General features: G+C 35.4%; 2 protein-coding genes across 2 annotated transcripts; one reads left to right on the forward strand and one right to left on the reverse strand.

Annotated features, from left to right (window-relative positions):
* Window positions 1-1766: 1766 nt before the first annotated feature.
* On the reverse strand, window positions 1767-2794 carry LOC111417498 (transmembrane emp24 domain-containing protein 5-like). Its single transcript, XM_023049792.2, has one exon. The coding sequence runs from the start codon at window positions 2641-2643 to the stop codon at window positions 1963-1965; it is 681 nt and encodes a 226-aa protein (XP_022905560.1). The 5' UTR covers window positions 2644-2794; the 3' UTR covers window positions 1767-1962.
* Window positions 2795-8240: 5446 nt separating this feature from the next.
* LOC111417508 (transmembrane protein 181) lies at window positions 8241-20184 on the forward strand. The gene is made up of 9 exons (XM_071194973.1): window positions 8241-8531; window positions 8582-8685; window positions 8742-8918; window positions 8970-9220; window positions 9284-9364; window positions 9418-9517; window positions 9578-9855; window positions 19497-19824; window positions 19879-20184. Exons 1-9 carry the CDS (start codon window positions 8374-8376, stop codon window positions 20007-20009), a joined length of 1608 nt encoding a protein of 535 aa, XP_071051074.1. The 5' UTR covers window positions 8241-8373; the 3' UTR covers window positions 20010-20184.
* Window positions 20185-22854: the final 2670 nt, after the last annotated feature.

Consider the following 22854-nt stretch of genomic DNA (forward strand, 5'->3'; position numbering starts at 1 on the left):
TGCAGAAAAAGAAAAGCCAAACAATTACAAATTGATCAAGAGTTGGCTGGTTCGTTAAATAAATTTTTGGCAGAATCAACACATTCACAAGAAAAAACAAAAAGTTTCAACTCAAACCGATGCTCCTCTAACATCAGAGCAATCCGAACAAATAGGAAAAGTAGATATGCAAGAAACAGAAGTTGGAACAAAGACAGTTGAAGATGAAAGAAATATAGCTTTTTGTTCTAATATATCCATGCTATCAATGTCTACTTTAAGTTTTGATGCAAACGACACAGGTTCTTGGCCAAAAATTCTATCTATTAAAACAAGATATATATATACATATAAAGAATTAGTAGAATATTCTAATATATTAGTAGAAAATTCTTCTTGTCGAATAATTAAATATAATTTTCCAAAAGATGGTTGGGGTCGTAAATTTTCTGAAACGTGTTATATCAGAACACTTCCAAATGGAGAAAAAATTAACAGAAATTATTTGCTGTACTCAATATCAAACAATTCTGTTTTTTGCTATTATTGTAAATTATTTGATAATGCGTTAAATTCAAAACTTAATAGTGAGTTAGGTTGTAATGATTGGCAATACTTATCATCACAAATACTAAAAAAACACGAAAGAACTGCAATACACATTAAAAACAGTACAAAATACAACGCACTTAAAAAATCTTTAACTAACAAAACTACGATAGATGCAATAGACCAAAGATTAGATATTACCGAAAAAAAATATTGGCAATCTGTTATAGAACGTTTAATATATTTAATTCAGTATTTATCCTGACAATGTATAGCTATTAGAGGTTCATCAAAAAAATTATATAACGTGATGGCTGAACATTTACGTCGTATTCAAACCTAGTGTAAAACTAGAACTAACACTAGACCGAGAACTAGAAACATTCAGATTTAGCCACACGTCTTTCAAGATGGCTAAATCCGAATGATTCTAGTTCTAGGTCTTGTAATAGTGCTAGTGTAAAACTAGAACTAACACTAGACCAAGAACTAGAAACATTCGGATTTAGCCGCACGTCTTTCAAGACGGCTAAACCTAAATGATTCTAGTTCTAGGTCTTGTGTTAGTTCTAGTGATAGTGTAAAACTAGAACTAACATTAGAGCTAGAAACGTTCGGGTTTTAGCCGTGCGTCTTCAGACCCGAAACAAACCCGAAACTTTCTAGGTCTAGTGTTAGTTCAACAAAAATATGCAACATAGTGATATTTTATGCTAACTAGCGCTATCTATTGACCACTGTACCTGCTTGGGTACACCGTGAATTATGTGATTTATCTGACATCTAACGTACAATAGGTCAATTTTTATTATCAGAAGAGCTTCAATAGTCTTTTCACTTGCGAAATTTAGTAAAGATTACTAATTGTTCATAGCAGTTTGGTATTTACAACGCTAAATATTAGTGCGTGTTTCGGTGATTACAGATATTTATTTTATCGACTATAATTGTTAAAAATTATTGAATACATGGTATGCTATTTTGCTGCATATGTTAGTATAATGTCTACTTGAGAAATCGTCGCTATTAACTCAAAAATTGAAAAAGATTAGATATTTAAAGAAATTAAGCAAAGGTGGTTGTCAAAAAACAGAAAGAAACGAAACGTTTGGAGAAAGTTAAATTTGACGAACTCAACTTAAATTTTAATTTGGGACAAGAAATTGCGGGGAATTTAAGGAATGTCAAAAGCGACGGAAGTTTATTAAATTAAATAAAGATTTTAAAGTTAAATAATATTGATGTTTATCAAAATGTGACTAGTTTTTATATTATTTTTTCATTTTACAAAATTACATAGAAAAAAGTATGACACAATGAGAAATTATCAAAAAAAAAAAATCTTAAATACAATAAAACTTTGGCAGAATAAATCTGAAATATATAAATATGAAATTTAAAAATGTGGCCAAATTTGAATTAAAACTAAATGACCTATCTTGAATTAACCTTCTTCCATAATCGATGTACCCTTGATTTTTCATCAAACAAACTCCTAACGGTAATAACCTGACCAATCCCAACAATTAACATCACCATAATTTGGGTAAATGAAAAGAAATTAACCGTACTATGATTTTCTTCGGCTACATTCCGATCCCTGGCTTCAACTGACTTAATAATATCTTGTAATTGTCTCACTTTATTCATATCAGACTTAACTTTCGCGATTATCTCCAAAATATCCTGTACTTTTAACTCATAAACTTCTTCCGGATTTAACTCAAGTTCATTGGCATAATCATTCTCATCATCATCATTATCAATAATTAATTCAAAAAATACAGTCTTAACACTCACCGTACTAAAAGTATTATCGAAACAAAAACTGTAATCGCCTTTAGTTTGTGTGGTGAAAGTGTGAGCGTTTCCAGTCTTTTTAAAATCACCAATTAGGACCCTTCCGGTAGGGTCTAATATCTGAAATGATATGTCTAAATCTGTATGAGCCCCATCTATTACTTGATAATCGACTTCCACCGTTTCTTGCTCTTTGATTGTCTCGTAAAAACAATCTTGCCGTCGAGGATCAACATTTATTGTTATTTGCTTTTCTAAAGCAATAACCTTTAAGGTTAGAATTCCTAATAAGACGAAAAATACGTAGAGTTTCATCGTCGGCGAGGTTTTTACGATTTTAATATCACAGGGTGGAGTACGTTTTAGTTATTGCTTCGTTTTCGTTACAAAGTTTACATTAATTTGGGTAAAATTAAACAATTTACGTTGAGATTTGATGATAGTGCATGGATGTTTTAAAATTTGGAGGTAGTTTTTGAACTAATCATTCAATCAAGATGAGAAAGAGAAAAAAGATTTGTGGTTATAAAAATAGAAAGAGATGAGTTATGTTAGGGTCAAAAAGTTAAGTTAAATGAATTTTAATTGATTTATTATAGGAAATTATAAATAAAATAATCCTCATATTGTACAGATATTATGCCCATAAGTTGACGTGTGTTAGATTGAAATGGCTTCTAATGAATAGGTCTATTGTACAAAATAAATGTAGACGCGGAAAAGTATATTTTTAATAATGTCGGTAACCGACCATACTTCTATACCGACCAAAACAAAACTACTAAGTACTATCATCGTCTTTAAATATTGATTATTTAAAGACAATGGTACTATAGATAGGTAATTCCCTTGTATATAGATTCTACTAATAATCTATAATAAATTAATCTATAAACAAAGGTAATTGTTAAAAAACTGCTGGCTCAACGTTTTTAGCGCCATCTATTGGCACGTGTCTCTCAACTAATCAATTCATTATACAGTGCTTCCCAAAAGTAACGGATAAATTCGTTAAAACATTTAAAAACGGTTTATACGGGTACAAAAATCGCTGAGATGGGTCTAAGGATTTAAATTTTTTTGCTATAGATTTAAAATTTTTTTTTAACAACTAAAATTAATATTAGTTACATAAGAAAATTTCCGAGAAAAATTGCCTTAAAGTTTCATGATTTTCCATTCAATTGAGATAAAAAAATAACAGTAGCCATGCGTAACCATAGCAACCTGTTGTTTTAGATATTTTATTACGACAATAATCATAGACAATAATTAATTTTTGATATGTGAAACAGTTGGTTGCAGTATTAAGTCCATTTTTTTTTCAATATTTGTGTTTTTGATTGTTCTTTAAGTATTTTTTTTCACTCTTTCCAATGGAGACGTGTATTAAGTTAAGTTTTTTCCCGTTCGCTAGATAGGTTCAGATTATTGATATTAAGTCCTCCATTAAACAGAACCAAATACTATTAATGATTTTCAAAAGATATCCAATATTTAGATATTAAGTGCGGATTTAATATTGTTTTGTTTCACTGTACATCAGTTGTTATAATATTAAGACACATTCAGTCACATTATTTTGTTCGCGAAGTTGGCAGGAATTATTTGATAATGCTTTGATGCTTTAATATTCCTAGTAGTAACCTCACTTTTGACACATGGGTTTAACACAACATGTTTTGTTATTGATTCCTTTTAGCTTCTGTGGCAGATAACACGCACGATAATATTACAACTGATGCCGAGATCGTCATGGAAATATATCCGACCACTAATAGCACGCAGGGTATCCCTCATGAAAATGTGAAAATTATTGCAACCGGATGTGGCTATGCTACAGGGGATGTAATTTTTTTGAATAACGGTGTTGTCAATACCATCTCTGTTAGTAAAAACAATGTGCCTTTTGTCAATACAGAAGAAATTCTCAGAAATAATACAGACGAGTCTCAGATATCAAAAAGCTCCTCAGAGCATTTTGTTGTAAACAATGTAAATGAAGATAAAAATAGCGAATTCAAGAAAACTTCTAAAATTAATATTTTTGAAAATATTATTATTCAAAATAATGACAGTGGACTGCAATATAAAGCAAATGAAGTAGACGCAAATAATTTGCAACATATGGAAGGCTGTACTTTGTCCAAGGATCCACCCAGGAAAAGGCTGTAGAAATTCGAGAAACTACAGGAAAGAAAAGAAAAAGAAATTCTGTCAATTAGAAGAAAAACATTAGAAAGCAAAGGAGAGCTGCTGGCGAAGAATATCAGTCAACCACCAATAAGATAATATTATTGGAAATGAATACAAATTTTGGAATAGTAGCATCGAAGTTGACCAGAAAAGACAATTTATAGTTAGCTGTATTGAAGAAGTTCCAGTTAACCGTGTTCGTGCTAGAACGGGATCTCGTGCTGGAAAAAGAACAACGTTGTTGAAGTATTTTTTATTGCGTAAATGGTAAAAAGTTGAGTGTGTGTCGTACTTATTTTCTTTACTCCTTAAATATATCCCAAACCTCTGTATATAAAATATACTCTTTTTGGGGTATATAAAAAGTAATTCTTTACTCAGTGAAGGACAGAATGGGTTCGTACATGGTCGTGGAACTGATACTGCTCTTTTTGAACTTTTTACGAGTATTCTAGATGCCTACGAAAAAAATGAACACGTTTGTACTATAAGCTTGGACCTGTCTAAGGCTTTTGATTGTGTACATAGACAATTTGGCCACCAACATAGACAGTTGGTGGCCAAACTTGAGCATTACGGGTTTAGGGGTCCTGCAAAACACATAATTACTTCGTATTTAAATAATAGATCACATACGACGAAAGTTATAAGCTATGAAGGTGCTCCAGTAATATCAACTACGAAGTATACAAGGTATGGAGTACCACAGGGTACCTACTGGGTCCTCTACTTTTCGTCATTTTTATAAATGACCTGCTATTACACGACATGAATTGTAATTTAACAAGTTATGCAGACGATACTACCGTATCAGTCACCGGTTCAACTTTAAACGAAATGATGGATAGTAATACGTTGAACGCTCTAAAAAAGTGGTTTGATAGTAATAATCTAATAATGAACGAAGATAAAAGTGGTCTTTGACAATAAATTAGTTAATAAATCTCCTACAATCTACGATATTGAGCTACGACAGGAGATTAAAATTTTGAGTGTTCATCTTGATAGTTCTATGAAGTTTAAGTGTCACATGGAACAACTCTGTTATAAGCTATTAAAATCTACATTTGGTCTTAGAGCGATTAAAAATACAACTACCAAAAGATTGCCAAGATTTTCTATTCTAGTAACATCGAATCACATTTAAGATATTTAATAATTACGTGGGGAGCATCTGTACAGTTCAGTAATGTCTTTAAACTTCAGAAAAAAGCGATAAGAGTGTTATGTAATCTTAAGTATAATAAATCGTGTAGACAACGATTTATTATAGGCGATTTACATCCTCGAATGCTCAATATTTGTTTTCAAACATAAAAACTATTTTCAACAATCTGTTAAGACAAACCAATATGTTACTAGACATAATCATATCTTCATGCTCCCTAAACATAGGTTAAATTTATATGAAAAAGGTCCCTTGTATTCATGTGTGAAAAACTGGAATAACATCCCTGTAGAAATCAAATTAATAATTAGGTTAAACTTATTTAAGACAAATATGCGATATTTACTTTGTAATTTAGTAGCGGAAATGCAAACCATGGACTTGAAGAATACGAATCTTACTTTTACAATAATAAAAAAACTATAAATAATCAAACCTTTTTCATATCTAAAGTGGTTCTTATGAAATTTTATGAGAAACACCTGGAGTATTATATTTTAAAACAGATTTTAATCAAAAAAATTTTGAAGTTGATTTCAATAGAGCCACTAAAAGACTAACACGAAAAGATAAAAGTACCGTTAATTCTAAGGAAGTTATTCCCAAGCTAACTTATTGCTGCTGAAACTAATAAGAAAGTAAACTATTTCACTAAAACCTATTTCAACTAAAAAGTATAATGATTTGCAAAAGTGACTAACATGGGTACCTAACGGATTCGATGAATACTTTAAAAATCTTTCACATGGTAATCTCAAGGAAGACGACTGAAAAATGCAATGATTTTTATTTTAATTCTTTGTGTTACTTGAATTTTAAGATTGATAGTTTTCGTTTACAACATTTTGAAGTGATCTCACTCATTAAATAATATTTCATAATTTTAAGTGTTTTGTTGCCTTTTGTTACCCATTATTAATTGTACTCTATTTTTTAATTCAGAGGAGTATTTTCAAATAGAAGCGCCAAAAAGAAGGGTTGCTATTGGTCAATTTTAAGCAAAAATTACACTAGGAAAATTCGAGATGTTGCCAGCCGCCTAAAAACATTCAGATTTCTAGTTTGAGAGCGCCCTAGTGTTTAGCCGTACGTCTCTTAAGACGGCTAAACCCGAATGATTCTAGTTGTAGGTCTAGTGTTAGTTCTAGTGGTAGTGCTAGTGTAAAACTTCTTCAAATTTTTATTTATGTTCTCAAAATTATTTTCATTTACGAACTCTTTTGTCTTTTTTATGTATTGTTATTTTTTCATTATAACCATTCCTACATTTTTGTCTGCTAGAGTTAATATTAGATCATCATCTTTAATTTTCTGTTTTATATTCTTGATAATGTTGTGTTCTTCTTCTGCCTTCTTGTCTCTCTTTCTTCGCAACTGTTCTCGATTCTTTTCTTCCTTTATTAGCATTAGTTAAATATCTTTGTTGATTATATTTTCTCTTTCATGTCCTTATATTGCTGCTTGAATCTCCATTGACAGCGTTTGTAGGTCCATTTGGTTTCTTGGGGCATATTTTAGTCCTTTTTGTAATATTTCTTCTTCTTTTTTTATCAAATACTGTGGAAGTAGTGTCAGTTTTGGATGAAACCTATGTATTTCTGTCTGTTTTTCAACCTTTTCCTTTCTTTTCCTTTCTCCTAATTTGTTAAGTTTTTTGTGTTTTTTCTTTCGTATTTCTGAAGACGCACGGCTAAACCCGAAACTTTCTAATTCTAGGTCTATCTACTGCTAGTGTTAGTACTAGTTTTAGTTCAATAAAAATATACGACATAGTAATATCTTATGCTAACTAGCTACCACTACCACTAGAACTAACACTAGATCGAGAACTAGAAACATTCCTGTTTAGCCGCACGTCTCTCAAGACGGCTAAACTCGAATGATTCTAGTTCTAAGTCTTGTGTTAGTTCTAGTGATAATGTAAAACTAGAAGTTCTAGGTCTAGTGGTAGTTCTAGTTCAATAAAAACTTTTCATTTTACTCCTCCGAATTAAAAAATTGAGTATAGTTATAAATGATATGAATTAATTTTTGTATTACAAAATTGCAATTATACAAATTTGCATTGTTCTATCATAAGTTTTTAACAATAATTAAGTATCAAGTCTCACGTATCTATAAATTAGTAGGAGCTAAACAGTGTTAAGTCACCAAATAGAGTATTAAGTCAAAAGATATTAAGTCCATTGCTAGAACCAAATAATATTAAGTATCTCAATTATTTTAAAATTATTTAAAAAAATTAATCTAGGAGCTTTGTTATTATCAGCTTTAGTTATCTTCCAAAATTATAACTGGGAAAATAATAACCCAAGCTCTCCTATTACAAGAATAATGGGTTTGAAAAACATCATTTAAAATCTTCAAATTGCTCTCTTGTAAAATTTAAAAAATGTCACTTAATACTGTTTGGCTCTGAGGTCCAAATTTGAACATTAAAGAAATACTTTTGGCGGGACATTCAAAAAAAATTCGCGCATCAGTTTGATATAAATATGCGCAGATCAATAAATTGAATCATTCCCTAGATGTCGCTATGTTCGAGAAAACAACAATTGTGTTAAAAGAACTAATTTTCCGATGTAAAGTATCAAATTTTCCACAACAATTGTTATAAATATGAAAGAATTTGTATCAAATCGTGATTGTTAATTAAACCAAGTGTTATAATTTGGTAAAAAATGTCAAAAATCGACGGAATGGGACTTGGATATTCTTATCATTTACCCACAGCGGGCTTAGGACTAAAAATTAGAAACTCTTTGTCACAATTTAGTGACCTTTTCAGTGAATTTAATAAATATATAGCTCCGGCTTATCACCATGATAGGTGTGAAAGGTAATCAAAAAAAATCATTTTTATGTTTATAATTAAGTTTTCCTTTTTAGAAGTGTTCAAATGCGTTTATATTCGATGCATAAACGCGAATTTGTCATGGTTTTTATAGCATTTTTTGGATGTTTAGGGTTGGGAATTTTTATTGGATTAGCCGGTAAGTTGGCTACAAATTCAAAGTTACTTCAAAATTTAACTCTAATAAAATTTAAGGTCCACCTATCACTAAAACGACCGAATGCGATGCTAAATCATCATGTGATACAACAAATAAGACTATTTCACCTTCCGAGATGGCCACAGGTCCTTTTACAATGAGATCACCAGCTATGACAAGTTATAATCAACAAATGTGGTTAATAGCGAAGTTAGCTACAGATAATACTGATGGTGATTAAATTTAAATGTCAATTAATACTTTTTAATTGGTAATTTTTTTAGATGAAATTTTTGATAAAAGTTTTCAAATAAGCGTTACAATTGAAGGTTTAACACAGGATCATAAACCAATTCCGATTTTGAATAATTCTAGGAATAGGACGAGACATTTACGTTGTAATAAACGGTATTGCGATGAATTTATTGTGTTACATTTGGGGTTTTTGGATTATACACATTATATTATAACGGTGAGGTTTTTTGGGTTGGAATGGTTTCATCATAGATATACTATTAAGGAGTTAAAGTTTTACGTAAGATTTTTTTGGTTACTATAAACACCAAAGAATTTAAAACTGATTTTAATTAATTTTTAGTTTGTAACTTATAATCCAGCTTTTACACAAATCGAAATATGGTTTCGATTTATCTTTTTAATTTCAACGTTTATTATAACCGTAAGTAAAATTTGAAACAAGATACATCGAAATAATTCATTTTGTGATTTTAGACATGGTTTATTTATAAATTAAAAAATTATGCTATTTTCGATTGGTCTATCGAGCAGAAATGGATGTCGATTTTATTATTTTTGTTACTATTTTATAACAGTAAGTTAAAAAAAATTGAATTTATTTAAAAGGAACCTAAAATTTGGATAAAACTTTTAGATCCGCTATTCCCAATGACATTTTTGATTAATTCTTGGATACCCGGAATGATCGATGCCTTATCACAAGCAACATTTCTATCTGCACTTTTACTATTTTGGTTGTGCGTTTATCATGGGTTACGACAAAACGAACGAAGAATTTTGTCGTTTTATTTCCCAAAATTTTTCATCGTCGGTGTTTTATGGCTTTGTGCCCTAATTATGGCCACTTGGGAAAAATGTAATGAATTAAAAGATCCAACTTATAGCCATATAAACGATGCAGGAAGTTATTATGTAAATTATTATTTTCTTTTATTCTTAATATCATGTAGGGTAAATCATATAATTATTGGACAGCACAGATTTATTTTAAAAACCAGAACTTTGCGCAGGTTTATGTATCATAGTCTGAAATCTGATTTAAAGTTGAGGTGTTAAGTTAACCTGAACATCGTCGGTGCTTTTTGCTAAAAGTTTTGACTAGGTTTGTGTTTTTTTTGTGAGTTTAATTGTGAAACATTAAGGTAAGTTATGATTATTACCCAACTCCAAAATGTAGTTTATGGTTTGTAGAATGGTGCAACGTAGTTATTATTTATAAAAGCTGGTCAAAATGCGATCATGTGATCCCAGACACATGTTGTTGGTGATTCAAGAAATGCAGAAAGGTAAATCTTCTCTAAGAGATATTACCAACAAATATAATGTGCCCAAATCAACACTTGATTTTAAAATCAAACATTCAGGACGTAAAGAGAGTTTTGGGCCGTGTACCATAATAATAAGGAGATAAAGGAGATGGCTGATAGATGTTTTCCTAGGAATAAAGAAAATATATTATATTAATGAGCGTTCAGAACTTTCTGAAAGAAAATCCAAGGAAAAATCCCTTTGCAAATAACAAACATTTATTATTTGATATTATGTTGTTACGGGGGATGGATTGCGCCGAAGAAGAAACAACAGTTGTTGAATAAAACGATAGTATATTGTTTTATATGGAAGAGAAGCAGTGCTTTTTATGGCGTGGTCTGTCGCTTAGCGACGAACGCAGTGAGTCGCTAATGACAGATGAGCCGTTAAAATTGTGGCGTGTCCGACAGTTTGCCGGACGAACGAAGTGAGTCCGGCAATGACGGACCAGCCACAAACGAATCTGCTTCTCTTCCGAATAAAACATAGTATTTTTTCTTCAAACGTTGCAAATAATACGGCGCTAAAGTGAAATGTTCTTCAACGTTATGGCGCTAAAGTGAAATTTACTTTAGCGCCATAACGCTGAAGTACTTTTTTGCTATGTTGATCTTAGCAACCGTCGTTATGCAACAATGACTTACTTCTACCGCGAGTAAACACGACAACAAAGTTGTCATTTAATGACGTTTGAAGAAAAAATAATTTATTTACAAAATATGTACAAAAAAAAACCCTCAAAAGTTTTTTTTTAAGACGAAAGGGGTCGTCTTCGAATTGGCGGTTGAAGTGCTGGCTTGTTGTCGCTGTTGTTGTCGCTTCGGAGTTCGGTTGGAATTGACCGCTGATGGAAACCCGGCCGCCTTAAATAGGCGCCCTTGGGTAAAACCCTATCAACCGGGCGTTGTGGTTGGTTGGCGACCGTCCGATCCGTAGGTAGGGTTGACGACCAATGGCCAAGCAGGTCGAACGGCGCTCAATTCGTACTTGGTGACACCCCCTCCCGCAAGGCGCTGGTTCGGGCTGCGCAGGTGGGTGTCGATGTGGTGGAGGAGCCAGACGTAGGTCGTTGATGTGGCCTTTGCTGGGCTCTGCAGTCTGGTGTCTGCGGATCCAGTACGTTGTAGGTCCGGCCTCCTCTATAACCATGTGGGGTCCTATCCAACGAGGACCAAACGGCGTCGCCACATGAGCCCGCTCCATTACGAGCTGCCTTGGCAGGAACCGCCTGGGTGGTGGTACAGCCCCAGTGTATCGCTGGCGGTATCGGTGCTCGTTCCTGTGCGCTCGTCTTCTTCTCTCGGCCCGTCCTGCCGCTGGCTGTTGACCATCTTCTCTACTTCACGGGCGATAAATTCCTTTTTGGTATAGGAGCAGCGGTATGGTGGTAGTCGAAACGGCCTTGCTCCTTCGGTGAGCTCCAGTTTGTGCTGAGTTGCCCCTGTGGTACTCTTATGGGAGTCGGTAAACACGTCGGGGAAGGCACGAAGCGTCGTTAAAAAAGCCTCTTTGTGTTTGTCCGGAAATTGGTGACGGATAGTACTGACGTCCAGAGCGGGCAGTGGCGCAGTGGAGTTGCCCCGTCGGAAGTACATCGTGGTCCTCTTCTCTTTCCCGAAGTGAAAACAGCCTCGTTGGAAATCGAGGATCACCCCTTGGTCGCGGAACCAGGGATCCCCAAAAACAAACGGGGTGCTGAGTCGGGGAACCACCAAAAACTGCTGGGTGCACTGGAGTCCACCGATGGTGAACTCGATTTCGGCCTTCCCGAGGATGGGCAGCTGGGCATTCGGGTCCGCTTGGGTGGCGTAAGTGTCTCCCAGCGGTTTATAAGACGCGACGGCTCTTGAGCTGACGAAGTTGCTTGTCGAGCCGGAATCCAGGAGAGCTAGGCTGCGCCTTCCTGCTACCTCGAGTATTACAGTTGAGCGGCTGGAGCAACCAGGTTCCTCCAATGTGGAGATTACTGCGGCCGTCCGGGTTGTCCTGGGCGAACGGCCGCCGTTTCGTTTCCCGAACCGGTGCTGCGTTGTAGGGGACAGTCACGGTTCCAATGGTACCCGGGGCAGTACCAGCATCGGGGCACCTTCTTCTTGGGGTCCTCGTTGTCCCCTTCAGGAGTCTTCTTACCCTTTGGAGATGGTGTTGTGGGTTGTTTGAGGAGGCCCGACTTCTTCAGAAGCGCCTCCGTGCGAATTGCTTTGTGTCGCAACTCGTGTATATTGGCCGGCGTGGGGGACAGGTGCAGCTGTAGCTGAGGTAGCAGCAGGGCAACCATCATTCCAATGTCGTCGTCCGGTTTTCGGTGCAGACGACGGGCTTGCAGGTGTTTGCGTTTCAAAAACGCCTGCACCGATTCATCAGTCTGCTGATGGCGGCTGAAATATTGGCCGTTGACTTGTGCCAATATTTGCGGACTGTTGAACCTTTCCAACAGCGCTTGGTGAAATTCCGCGAAGGACATCTCCAAATCATCGAATGCACTCCACCACACAGCGGCATCTTCTCGAAGAAAACTGGTCGCTTTCTTTGTTTGTTCCGCTGATGGAATGCCGGTGTCAGTGAAATATGTCTTTATTACCTTGATGAATTCTGCAGGATCCTCCAAGGAATCGCCGGTGAAGCACGGGGGCTCGGCTTTTGGGATGCAGACATGTTCGGCCAATAACTTTGACAGGGCGCAAACCTGTGTCTGAACGGTCGCACTGTCTTGTTTCGGTTCTTCGGTAGTCTTCCCCATCTTCTGCGTTTGGGATTCTTTTCCTTTCTTCTCTTCTTTAATCGGTTGGGTGGGCCCCTCTTCTTCTGAAGAGCTTGCCAAATCTTCCTTCGTCGGATATGGCCGTGTCGACAATGAACGGCTTCTCGTTGTTGGTCCTTTTGGCATTATCGGGCCATACGTTGGGCGCCAATTGTTACGGGGGATGGATTGCGCCGAAGAAGAAACAACAGTTGTTGAATAAAACGAAATAATTTATTTACAAAATATGTACAAAAAAAAACCCTCAAAAGTTTTTTTTAAGACGAAAGGGGTCGTCTTCGAATTGGCGGTTGAAGTGCTGGCTTGTTGTCGCTGTTATCGTTGTCGCTGCTGTTGTCGCTTCGGAGTTCGGTTGGAATTTCCCGCTGATGGAAACCCGGCCGCCTTAAATAGGCGCCCTTGGGTAAAACCCTATCAACCGGGCGTTGTGGTTGGTTGGCGACCGTCCGATCCGTAGGTAGGGTTGACGACCAATGGCCAAGCAGATCGAACGGCGCTCAATTCGTACTTGGTGACAATGTCATCCTGATATTACATTTAGGATCTCAAAAAGAGTAATGGCCGCAAGCAGTTGCGTGTCAGAAAACGACATAAGAAAATGGTTTGAAGAGATAGAGGGATGCATAAAAAAGAAAAATTTAGAAACTGTATTAAAAGATCCTAATAGAATATTTTTAATAGCGATGAAACAAGTTTTAATACAGGGTCATCCACGACGACCGTCCATTAGAACTTTACAGGGTTCTGGCCAAAATTAAAATTTGAAAATTCAGATTTAAGTATTATCAACTGCGTTCTCTTCGACTAAAATATTTTCAGATTTCTAGCACTTCCGGTTATACCGGAAGTCGCCACCTACTTTATTTTTTTAAATGGAACACCCTATATTTTTACAAATTTGGATTTGTCTGTTTTCAAGGTTTATGAATAACTTTACTTTTTGCAATTTGATTCGGCCGTTCTCGAGTTATTCGAATTTTTCTAGAAAAATCTGCTCTAGCAGACATTTGTTCAAAAAATCAGAGAACACTCGATTTTTGGGATATCAATTTAGGATTCAGAAGATGCTTAAGCAACATGATGGAGTATGTTTTGGTACCGAGTATGGCTGTCTAGAACGTTTGGTCACTTTACTATGGCACGATAACTTTTCGATGCTTGGAAGTACCATAACTTCATTTTTTTAAATGGCACCCCCCATATTTTATTACTTAGTCGTCTTCGGTGTCTCTTTTTACATCTTTTATATCCGATATGTCCTATACCTAACATTTATAGTTTGGAAGATAATTAGAGTTTTTTGAAAAATACACACACATCGATATTTAACCTAGTGTCTCATGAATACCGTCATGTAGTGAATGACCGGATGAAGTGGAAGTTTGAAAATTTGTAGACTTGTGATGTTTGATGCCAGCTTTTTAACTAAAGTATTTTCAGGTTCCGGGTACTTGTGGTTACACCGGAAGAGGTGACAATTTTCATATTTCAAATGGAACACCCTGAGTTTTATTACATTTTTCAATCAAAAATGTCAACTACAACGTTACTTTTTATAATTTATAAATCATCTAGTTTACCGCCGGAAAAAAAATTTGGTGTTGTGGAATGTTGTTGTGATTATGTATTATCAGAGGATCAGTAAGGAAAGAGTAAACAGTTTGACATTTGCTAAAGCTATGGTTTATTTCTGTTGGTGTGATGACTAGGTTACTTTTTGTAGTGATCTGTTCTTAAGAAATGCCATATTTGGAATTTAGTAATGAGGATTATTTGAATTTGATAATAATTTATGGAGAGTGTAACCAAATAATGCCATATACGTGTCGGCTGCAACATACAAATGGCCTAAAAAAATTGAACAAAAATTTCAAAAATGTAATGAAATACAGGGTGTTCCATTTGAAATATGAAAGTTGTCACCTCTTCCGGTGTAACCGCAAGTACCCGGAACCTGAAAATATTTGATTAAAAAGCTGGCATCAAACATCAGAAGTCTGCAAATTTTCAAAAGGCCACTTCATATGGTTATACACTAGGTCACACTAGCTATTCATGGCACACTAGGTTAAATATCGATATGATATGTGTGCATTTTTCAAAAAACCCTAATTATCTTCCAAACTATAAATGTTAGGTATAGGACATATGGGATATAAAAGATGTAAAATGAGACACCCAAGACGACTAAGTAATAAAATATGGGGGGTGCCATTTAAAAAAATGAAGTTATGGTATTTCCAAATTTCGAAAAAGTAAAGTTATTCATAAACCTTGAAAACAGACAAATCCAAATATGTAAAAATATATAGGGTGTTCCATTTAAAAAAATAAAGTAGGTGTCGACTTCCGGTATAACCGGAAGTGTTAGAAATCTGAAAATATTTTAGTCGAAGAGAACGCAATTAATAATACTTAAATCTGAATTTTCAAATTTTTGTTTTAGCTAGAACCCCGTAAAGTTCTAATGAATGGTCGTCGTGGATGACCCTGTATATGTCCGTCCATAGGGAAGGTCTATGTGGAAAAAGGAGCAAAAAAAATGTGTACAATATTAAACAGACTTCATCAAAAAAGAATATTACATTACAGATAGAAACAGAACGATAAAAAGAGGAGAAAAGAAGACATAAAAAGATACTAAACTCAAACGTTTTGTTTACGGAAAAACGTGTCAAAATAAGACCAACTTGAAGTGTGAGGAATCTAAACATAGTTTCCATATGAAATAAATTCCAAAATCTCATCGAATTCATATCCTGATGACGACTATACTTATCTATGCCATAATTGTTACGGCGAAGAGGCGATGAGCCCAGAAAATGAACTTTATAAGAACTCCTGTGATGAAGACTTATTAAATACAGACAAATTTTAACAACTTGAAACTGGCCAGGATAAGAACATTAATAATGATCCTTGCAAAATCAGTAAGACAAGAAACAACAGCAAGGCGACAAAATATAACTTGAAGGATTGGATGCAGATGAAAAAATTTATCCTAAATAAGCGTATTGTGTGTATAATCACGTTTCAACAGTAATGTATTATAATTAACATACAGTGTGTCCGTAAAGTAACGGATATAGGCATTATAAATCATTATAAACTACTTGGCTATTTTTTCGACGAAGGGACATTTACATTGAGTGGACAAGTAAATAGACAAAGTTGTCGGTATTGCGTTACCCAAAATCCAAAAGCCAAGAAAGTCGCACACCCAATATCCGCAAAAGATTTGAGGAAACCTTAAGTGGAAAGAAATGTTTAAATTTTTTCAAAGCGATGTCATTCCTTCCATCCCGATAATGTTGACACAACTCAATTCCAACGGCAGTTATTCCAACAAGATGGCGCGCCAAAACTTCAAGAAGCTTACTAAATCAGTTTTTGACACTCAGGGAATTGTTTAGAATAAATGGTTGCCATAGTTACTCATGGCTACTGCTATTTTTATCATTATACAAATTTGAAGTAATTAAACTTTAAAGTAACTTTTCTCGAAATTTTTCTTATGTAACTAATATTAATATTGACTGTACTAGATTCAGAAAAAAATCCTCTTTCATATTCCGTAATAAAAATGGGGGATTGCCATTATAAAAAAATATCGATGACGCCATAACTCGTTTAAAAATGACGGAAAGATTTCTCCATAAACCGTTTATTATGATTTTATCGCCTGTATCCCTTACTTTACGGACACACTGTATGTCCAATAACTGTAACATTACCGCCCAATGACTATTTGTACTTTTTTGCAATAAATAATTAAAAATGTAATTGGTGTATTATCTACGAAATCAGATAAGTAACTACATTCATGTAAAATATGCGGAGAAATTATGTAAGAAACGCAAATTTGCGTTTCCCTTACATCCCTATTTTTTAAGAAAGAATCATTTAAGAAAAAATCCCTTAACTGTCCAATAACTGTATGGTTTACCCTAATCAATAATTATTTTATTCCGATTCAGATTATTTCACTCACATATACAAAGTATATAAAGAGAAAATATTGTAACACTTAACCGCAAAATTAACGCACCACTCCGACTTTTAGTTTTATTTCGAGAAATATTATATATTTCCGATTTATTAATATCATTTATAATAATTTGTTCATTATTACGCCTTTTGTATAGGATTTGTCCGTCTTCTTTATTTAATTTTGAAATTTTTTAAGTAAATAAGCCTCACTTCTAAAATAAAAGTAGGCATTGCTTTTTAATTGTTTTACCAATTATCTTATCAATTGGTATTCGTGCAATACATAATGGAGCGTGCTAGATGAAATTTAAATCGTGATGAATGTGTTCAAATTGTAACTTTGTCCAATGACTAATAAATCGCGAACTGGGTAGAAGGTTTGGCGTGGCTCATACAACGGTCGGTAGGGTTCTGCAGAGATTTTTAGAGACCAACGATTATGCTAGACGACGTGACCAAGGCAGGCCACGAGTTACAAATGCGGTGGAGGATTTTTGATGCTTCGAGCACTTAGGAAACGGTTCACTACCGCTCGAAGCCTCCAAATACAACTAAGCGAGGTTTATGGCACTGCTGTTAGTTAAGATACCATAAGAAGAAGACTTTGTACTCAAAATTTACGACCTCGGGCAGCAGCTACTGATCTCAGATTATCTGCAAATCACCGAAGAAACAGATTGGCTTTTGCAAGAAGTCACGCGGATTGCGAAATCCATCATTAGGACCAGGTGTTATTAATGGATGAGTCACGGTTTTGCCTTGTAAGTTCTGATCGTCGTCCAAGAGTGTACAGAAGGCCAAATGAAACATTTCATTTGGAACATTCGAGAAACCACATTATACGGAGGCGGTTCAGTGATGGTATGGGTAACAGCTTGCACGGGACTTTTTATCATTGATGGTGGACGTCTGAATTCTGAAAGATACATAACAGACATTTTATAACCTTTTGTGATATCTTTTGCACCTCACATTGGCGATGGGTTCATTTTTATGCAGGATAATGCGAGGCCACATACGGCACATATAGTTACTGAATATTTAAATTATGTTAATATTCAAGTCCTCGAGTGGCCAGCCTGTAGTCCAGACTTGAACCCAATCGAGCATCTTTGGGACATAATGCGACGGAGGTTTAGAAGTCAGCATCCACCACCTAACAGCTTAGACGAGCTGCGACAAAGTCTTATTCGCGTATGGGAAGATATCCCCCAAGAAACCATCAGATGTCTAATTGAAAGTATGTCACAACGATGTCAGGCTACAATAACAGCCAGAGGTGGTAACACTCGTTACTGATATATGGTCTTAATGTAAGTTTAGTAAAAGTTATAAAAGAGTTAATAACAATTCCATTAACAAAAATAATTAATCTTTTAATAGATGGTACATTTCCAGATCAATTAAAAACAGCTCTAGTCGTGCCAATATACAAAAAAGGTGACCACAACTGCATTGAAAATTATCGCCCAATCTCGTTGCTACCCATTTTCTCAAAGATCTTTGAAAAGATATTAAAAAACAGAATAACTGCTTTTTTTGAAAATAATAATCTATTTACACCATCCCAATTCGGCTTTAGACCAGGAAAAAAATACCACAGATTCAATAGCCAAGTTTGTTGAATATGCAGCCGAATGCTTTGAGAGTGGCAAACATATGATTGGCACCTTCTGCGATTTGAGCAAGGCTTTTGACTGCGTCCAACATAAAACTTCACCACAAACTGCGAGAGTATAATTTTGATACAAAAAGTATAAACCTAATTGATTCTTATCTCAAAAATAGAACCTGTGTACGTCTTATGTGTACTTTAAATATTTTATAAGTTTGTTCTTTACTTTTTTGCTTTGCAATGTATGTACCTGACGAGTGTTAATATTTTTTATGTGGCACAATAAACTTAGAATTTCTTCAAAAGAAGTTCTTTGTGTTCGTAACAATAATGATCATTTTACATGATATTTTTTACTTTTAGTTTTCGTTTATTTCCTACAATTCATTTAAGTCAAACTTATCGTTATTATCGAAATAATTCTGTTTATGTATTCTATTTTTAATATGTTTTACAAAATGTATGATAATTTTGACTTTAATTATAATAAATCGAAATATATAAAGGGTGCGTTAATTTTGCGGTTAAGTGTATTTAAACGTACCTGTATATGGAAGTCGTCTGTATCAGTTGAGTATAGACCACTCCACTTAATTAAATGAAATAATTATTGATTCATGTTTATCAATTATATCTATTTAAGAAAAAGATGAGTAAAATGACATATTCTGGTTGCAATGTAATCCATTTTTGCCTCCTTTTTGTACTTCTGTTGCTCCATTAATTTTACATAACTAATCACAGAAAATCAGAAACAAATTTATGAATTAAAATATAAACATCTTACTTACTCGATTTAGAAAATGTGTTATTTTACACATCTGCTTTCTTACGTTGATTATTTAAATAAATCAGTGCCATTATGTTTTGTTTTAGACATTAAAAGTAATCTTTTTTACATTTTGCGGAATTTACATCGCCTATTTACTATTGTTACTACTAAGAGCTTATAGTGAATTAAGATCAATGCCATTTTTCGATATGAGATTAAAATTTTTGACACTACTAATGTTGGTGGTTTTATCGATAAGCTTAACAATAACAGTTTTAAGATTTGGAATCGGAGTTTTGGAAGATAACTTCGTCGCCCAATTGTCCACCCATTACAACAGTTCCGTTCAATTCATGTCTTTTTACGGTTTATTAAATTTCTACGTTTACGCCATGACCTATGTTTATTCTCCAAATACTAAAACCATTCAAGGTAAACATTAAAAATCTCATTTTGTAATCGATTGATTTAAAAAAATCGTTTTAGAATCAATTATAACTAAAGATAACCCAACCTTTTCGATGATTAATGATTCCGACGAAGATGTTATTTATGGTTCCGAAGATGAAAGTAGAAGGCCGTTGAATAGGGCAAGAAATGACGATGACAGTGATTGAATTAAAACGGGAAATGGTGCCAAGAAGGGGGCTTTTTGGTGAAGTTCTTTTTCTACTTTCGCTATTTTAGATAATATGTAGTGTTTTAAGTAAGTCGAAATGAACTGTAAACAATTATCATAATAAATAAGTGTTATTGTAATTTAAATTGGCGAAATAAACAAACGTAATTGTTTTTATGCTTTTTTTTTAATGGAAGACTACAACAATCAAGAGAAGATAATTAACTGTAATAATGGAAAATTTGCTCTTTTAATGCTTAACTGACTTAGAAGTTGGAAGTAAAAGACTCTAAACAAGAAAATTTGTCCCACATAAAATGCAACATGTCTGAATGTTTCTAGTTCTAATGTTAGTTCAAGTGACTAGTAGGTATATATCACTATGTTGCATATTTTTATTGAAATAAAACTAGAACTAACACTAGACCTAGAACTTATTATGGTGCCTGGTAGTTGATGACTTGATGAACATCCTAACTAAAAACGGATTTAAGATACAAGGGTATGCTGATGACCTGGTAATCACAATCCGAGGTAAATATGATTCAATCATAACTCAGCTAATGCAGAAAGCCCTACTACTCACCAGTACTTGGTGCAGAAGCAATGGGCTTAGCATCAATCCCAATAAAATCGAAATACTCCCTTTCACTCGGAGAAGGAAGCTACAAATAAAAGCACCCTTCATTGAAAGCAGAACTATTAACCTCAAAACAGAAACTAAATACCTAGGGGTAATACTTGACAGTAAACTAAACTGGAACTCACACTTAGATAAGGTGAGGAAAAAGGCCATCATGGCAAACCAGATCTGCCGCAGGCTCCTAGGAAGGAACTGGGGTCTCAAACCACGAATGGCTCATTGGGCCTACGTAGCAATAATCAGACCCATGGTCGCCTACGCCTCATTGGTTTGGTGGCCAAAAACAAAACATAAGACAGCTCAACAACAGCTGGCACAAATCCAGCGGTTAGCATGTCTTAACATAACGGGTGCAATGAGATCCTGTCCGACGGCTGCTTTGGAAGCCCTACTCGGTCTCACACCGCTCCACATATATATACAAAAGAAAGCAGCCTTAAGTGCCTTATCACTGAAAACAGTTTCTTCACTCAAGTTGATGCAGGGTAACCTCAGAGGAGACCTCGAGATCCTCAAGGACCCATGTCTAAATCACCTGATTGAAATTAAAACGGACCTCATACCGACGGAATACAATTTCAACCAACCGTATAAGGTCATATTTAGTAGCAGGGATGATTGGGAGAAGGGAGGGCCTCAACTAAAAAGAGGAGCCCTAGCCTGGTACACCGATGCTTCAAAGACAGTAAGATCTGGAGTAGGCATGGGCATCAGTGGACCAAATAGCCACATCAAATTGCCCCTCAGCTCGGACTTAACAATTTTCCAAGCAGAAGTTCTTGCTATAAACTTCTGCACCGCTTTGAACCTACAGAAGGGACAAAAAGGTGCATCCATAAACATTTTCACAGACAGTCGGGCCGCCTTAAAGGCAATTCAGGCCTACACGTGTGGCTCCGCACTGATCAGAGAGTGTACCAACAACCTGAGAGAACTCGCTAGGGGCAATGATGTTACCCTATGGTGGGTTTCAGGTCACAGCAACATTGAGGGCAATGAGAAGGCCGACAAGCTGGCCAAAGAGGCAGCAAACACGCCCTTCATTGGACCCCAACCTGGATGTGGACTACAAAAAAGCCACCTAAAACAAATAATCAACAACTGGGAGGCTTCAAAGATAGCCTTACGCTGGAAGGAACTTCCAGGTCACAGACAAGCGAAGAGTATGATAACTCCGTCGCAAAACAAAACCAAAGAGGTTTTATGCCACAGCAAAGGGGATCTAAGAACGCTTTCAGGCTACCTAATCGGCCATGTGCCCCTAAAATACCACCTCTTCCATATTGGACAAGCTGAGGATCAAACTTGTCGACTATGCAACGACGAGTCAGAAACTGCTGAACATATACTGTGCAATTGCGTCGCCAGAGGCCGTCTAAGGCACAACGTCTTCGGTAAAACTCCCCTGTTACCTACCGACATAAAGGTTCAAGACCTCAGGACAATACTAAGGTTCATTAAGAACCTACATTTACCCTAAATCTTTGGAGGGCTAAAGTTACAATAGATCTTATAGGTCGCGGTAACGAGAGGGGCCGCTCTCCTCAGCCCGGCAGCAATAATAATAATAAAATAATAATCACTAGAACTAACACAAGACCTAGAACTAGAATCATTCGGATTTAGCCGTCTTGAGACACGTGCGGCTAAACCCAAATGTTTCTAGTTCTAAGTCTAGTACTAGTTCTAGCATTACACTATCACTAAAACTAACACAAGACCTAGAACTAGAATCATTCGGGTTTAGCCGTCTTGAGAGACGTGCGGCTAAATCCGAATGTTTCTAGTTCTCGGTCTAGTGTGAGTTCTAGTATTGCACTATCACTAGAACTAACAGAAGACCTAGAACTAGAATCATTCGGGTTTAGCCGTCTTGAGAGACGTGCGTATAAACCCGAATGTTTCTAGTTCTAAGTCTAGTGTTAGTTCTAGCATTCCACCATCACTAAAACTAACACAAGACCTAGAACTAGAATCATTCAGGTTTAGCCGTCTTGAGAGACGTGCGGCTAAACCCGAATGTTTCTAGTTCTAAGTCTAGTGTTAGTTCTAGCATTTCACTGTCACTAAAACTAACACAAGACCTAGAACTAGAATCATTCGGGTTTAGCCATCTTGAGAGACGTGCGGCTAAATCCGAATGTTCCTAGTTCTCGGTCTAGTGTTAGTTCTAGTATTGCACTAGCACTATCACTAGAAC

This window comes from Onthophagus taurus, chromosome 3 (assembly GCF_036711975.1).
Source record: "Onthophagus taurus isolate NC chromosome 3, IU_Otau_3.0, whole genome shotgun sequence".
Classification (NCBI taxonomy): Eukaryota; Metazoa; Arthropoda; class Insecta; order Coleoptera; family Scarabaeidae; genus Onthophagus; species Onthophagus taurus.

Excerpts from the sequence above, each read along its gene's own strand:
- LOC111417498 (XM_023049792.2), bottom strand. The coding sequence starts at position 2,643 with ATGAAACTCTACGTATTTTTCGTCTTATTAGGAATTCTAACCTTAAAG.
- LOC111417508 (XM_071194973.1), top strand. The coding sequence starts at position 8,374 with ATGTCAAAAATCGACGGAATGGGACTTGGATATTCTTATCATTTACCC. Across the intron at positions 8,532-8,581 it reads CACCATGATAGGTGTGAAAG|AAGTGTTCAAATGCGTTTAT; the intron begins GTAATCAAAAAA and ends TTTCCTTTTTAG. Across the intron at positions 8,686-8,741 it reads AATTTTTATTGGATTAGCCG|GTCCACCTATCACTAAAACG; the intron begins GTAAGTTGGCTA and ends ATAAAATTTAAG.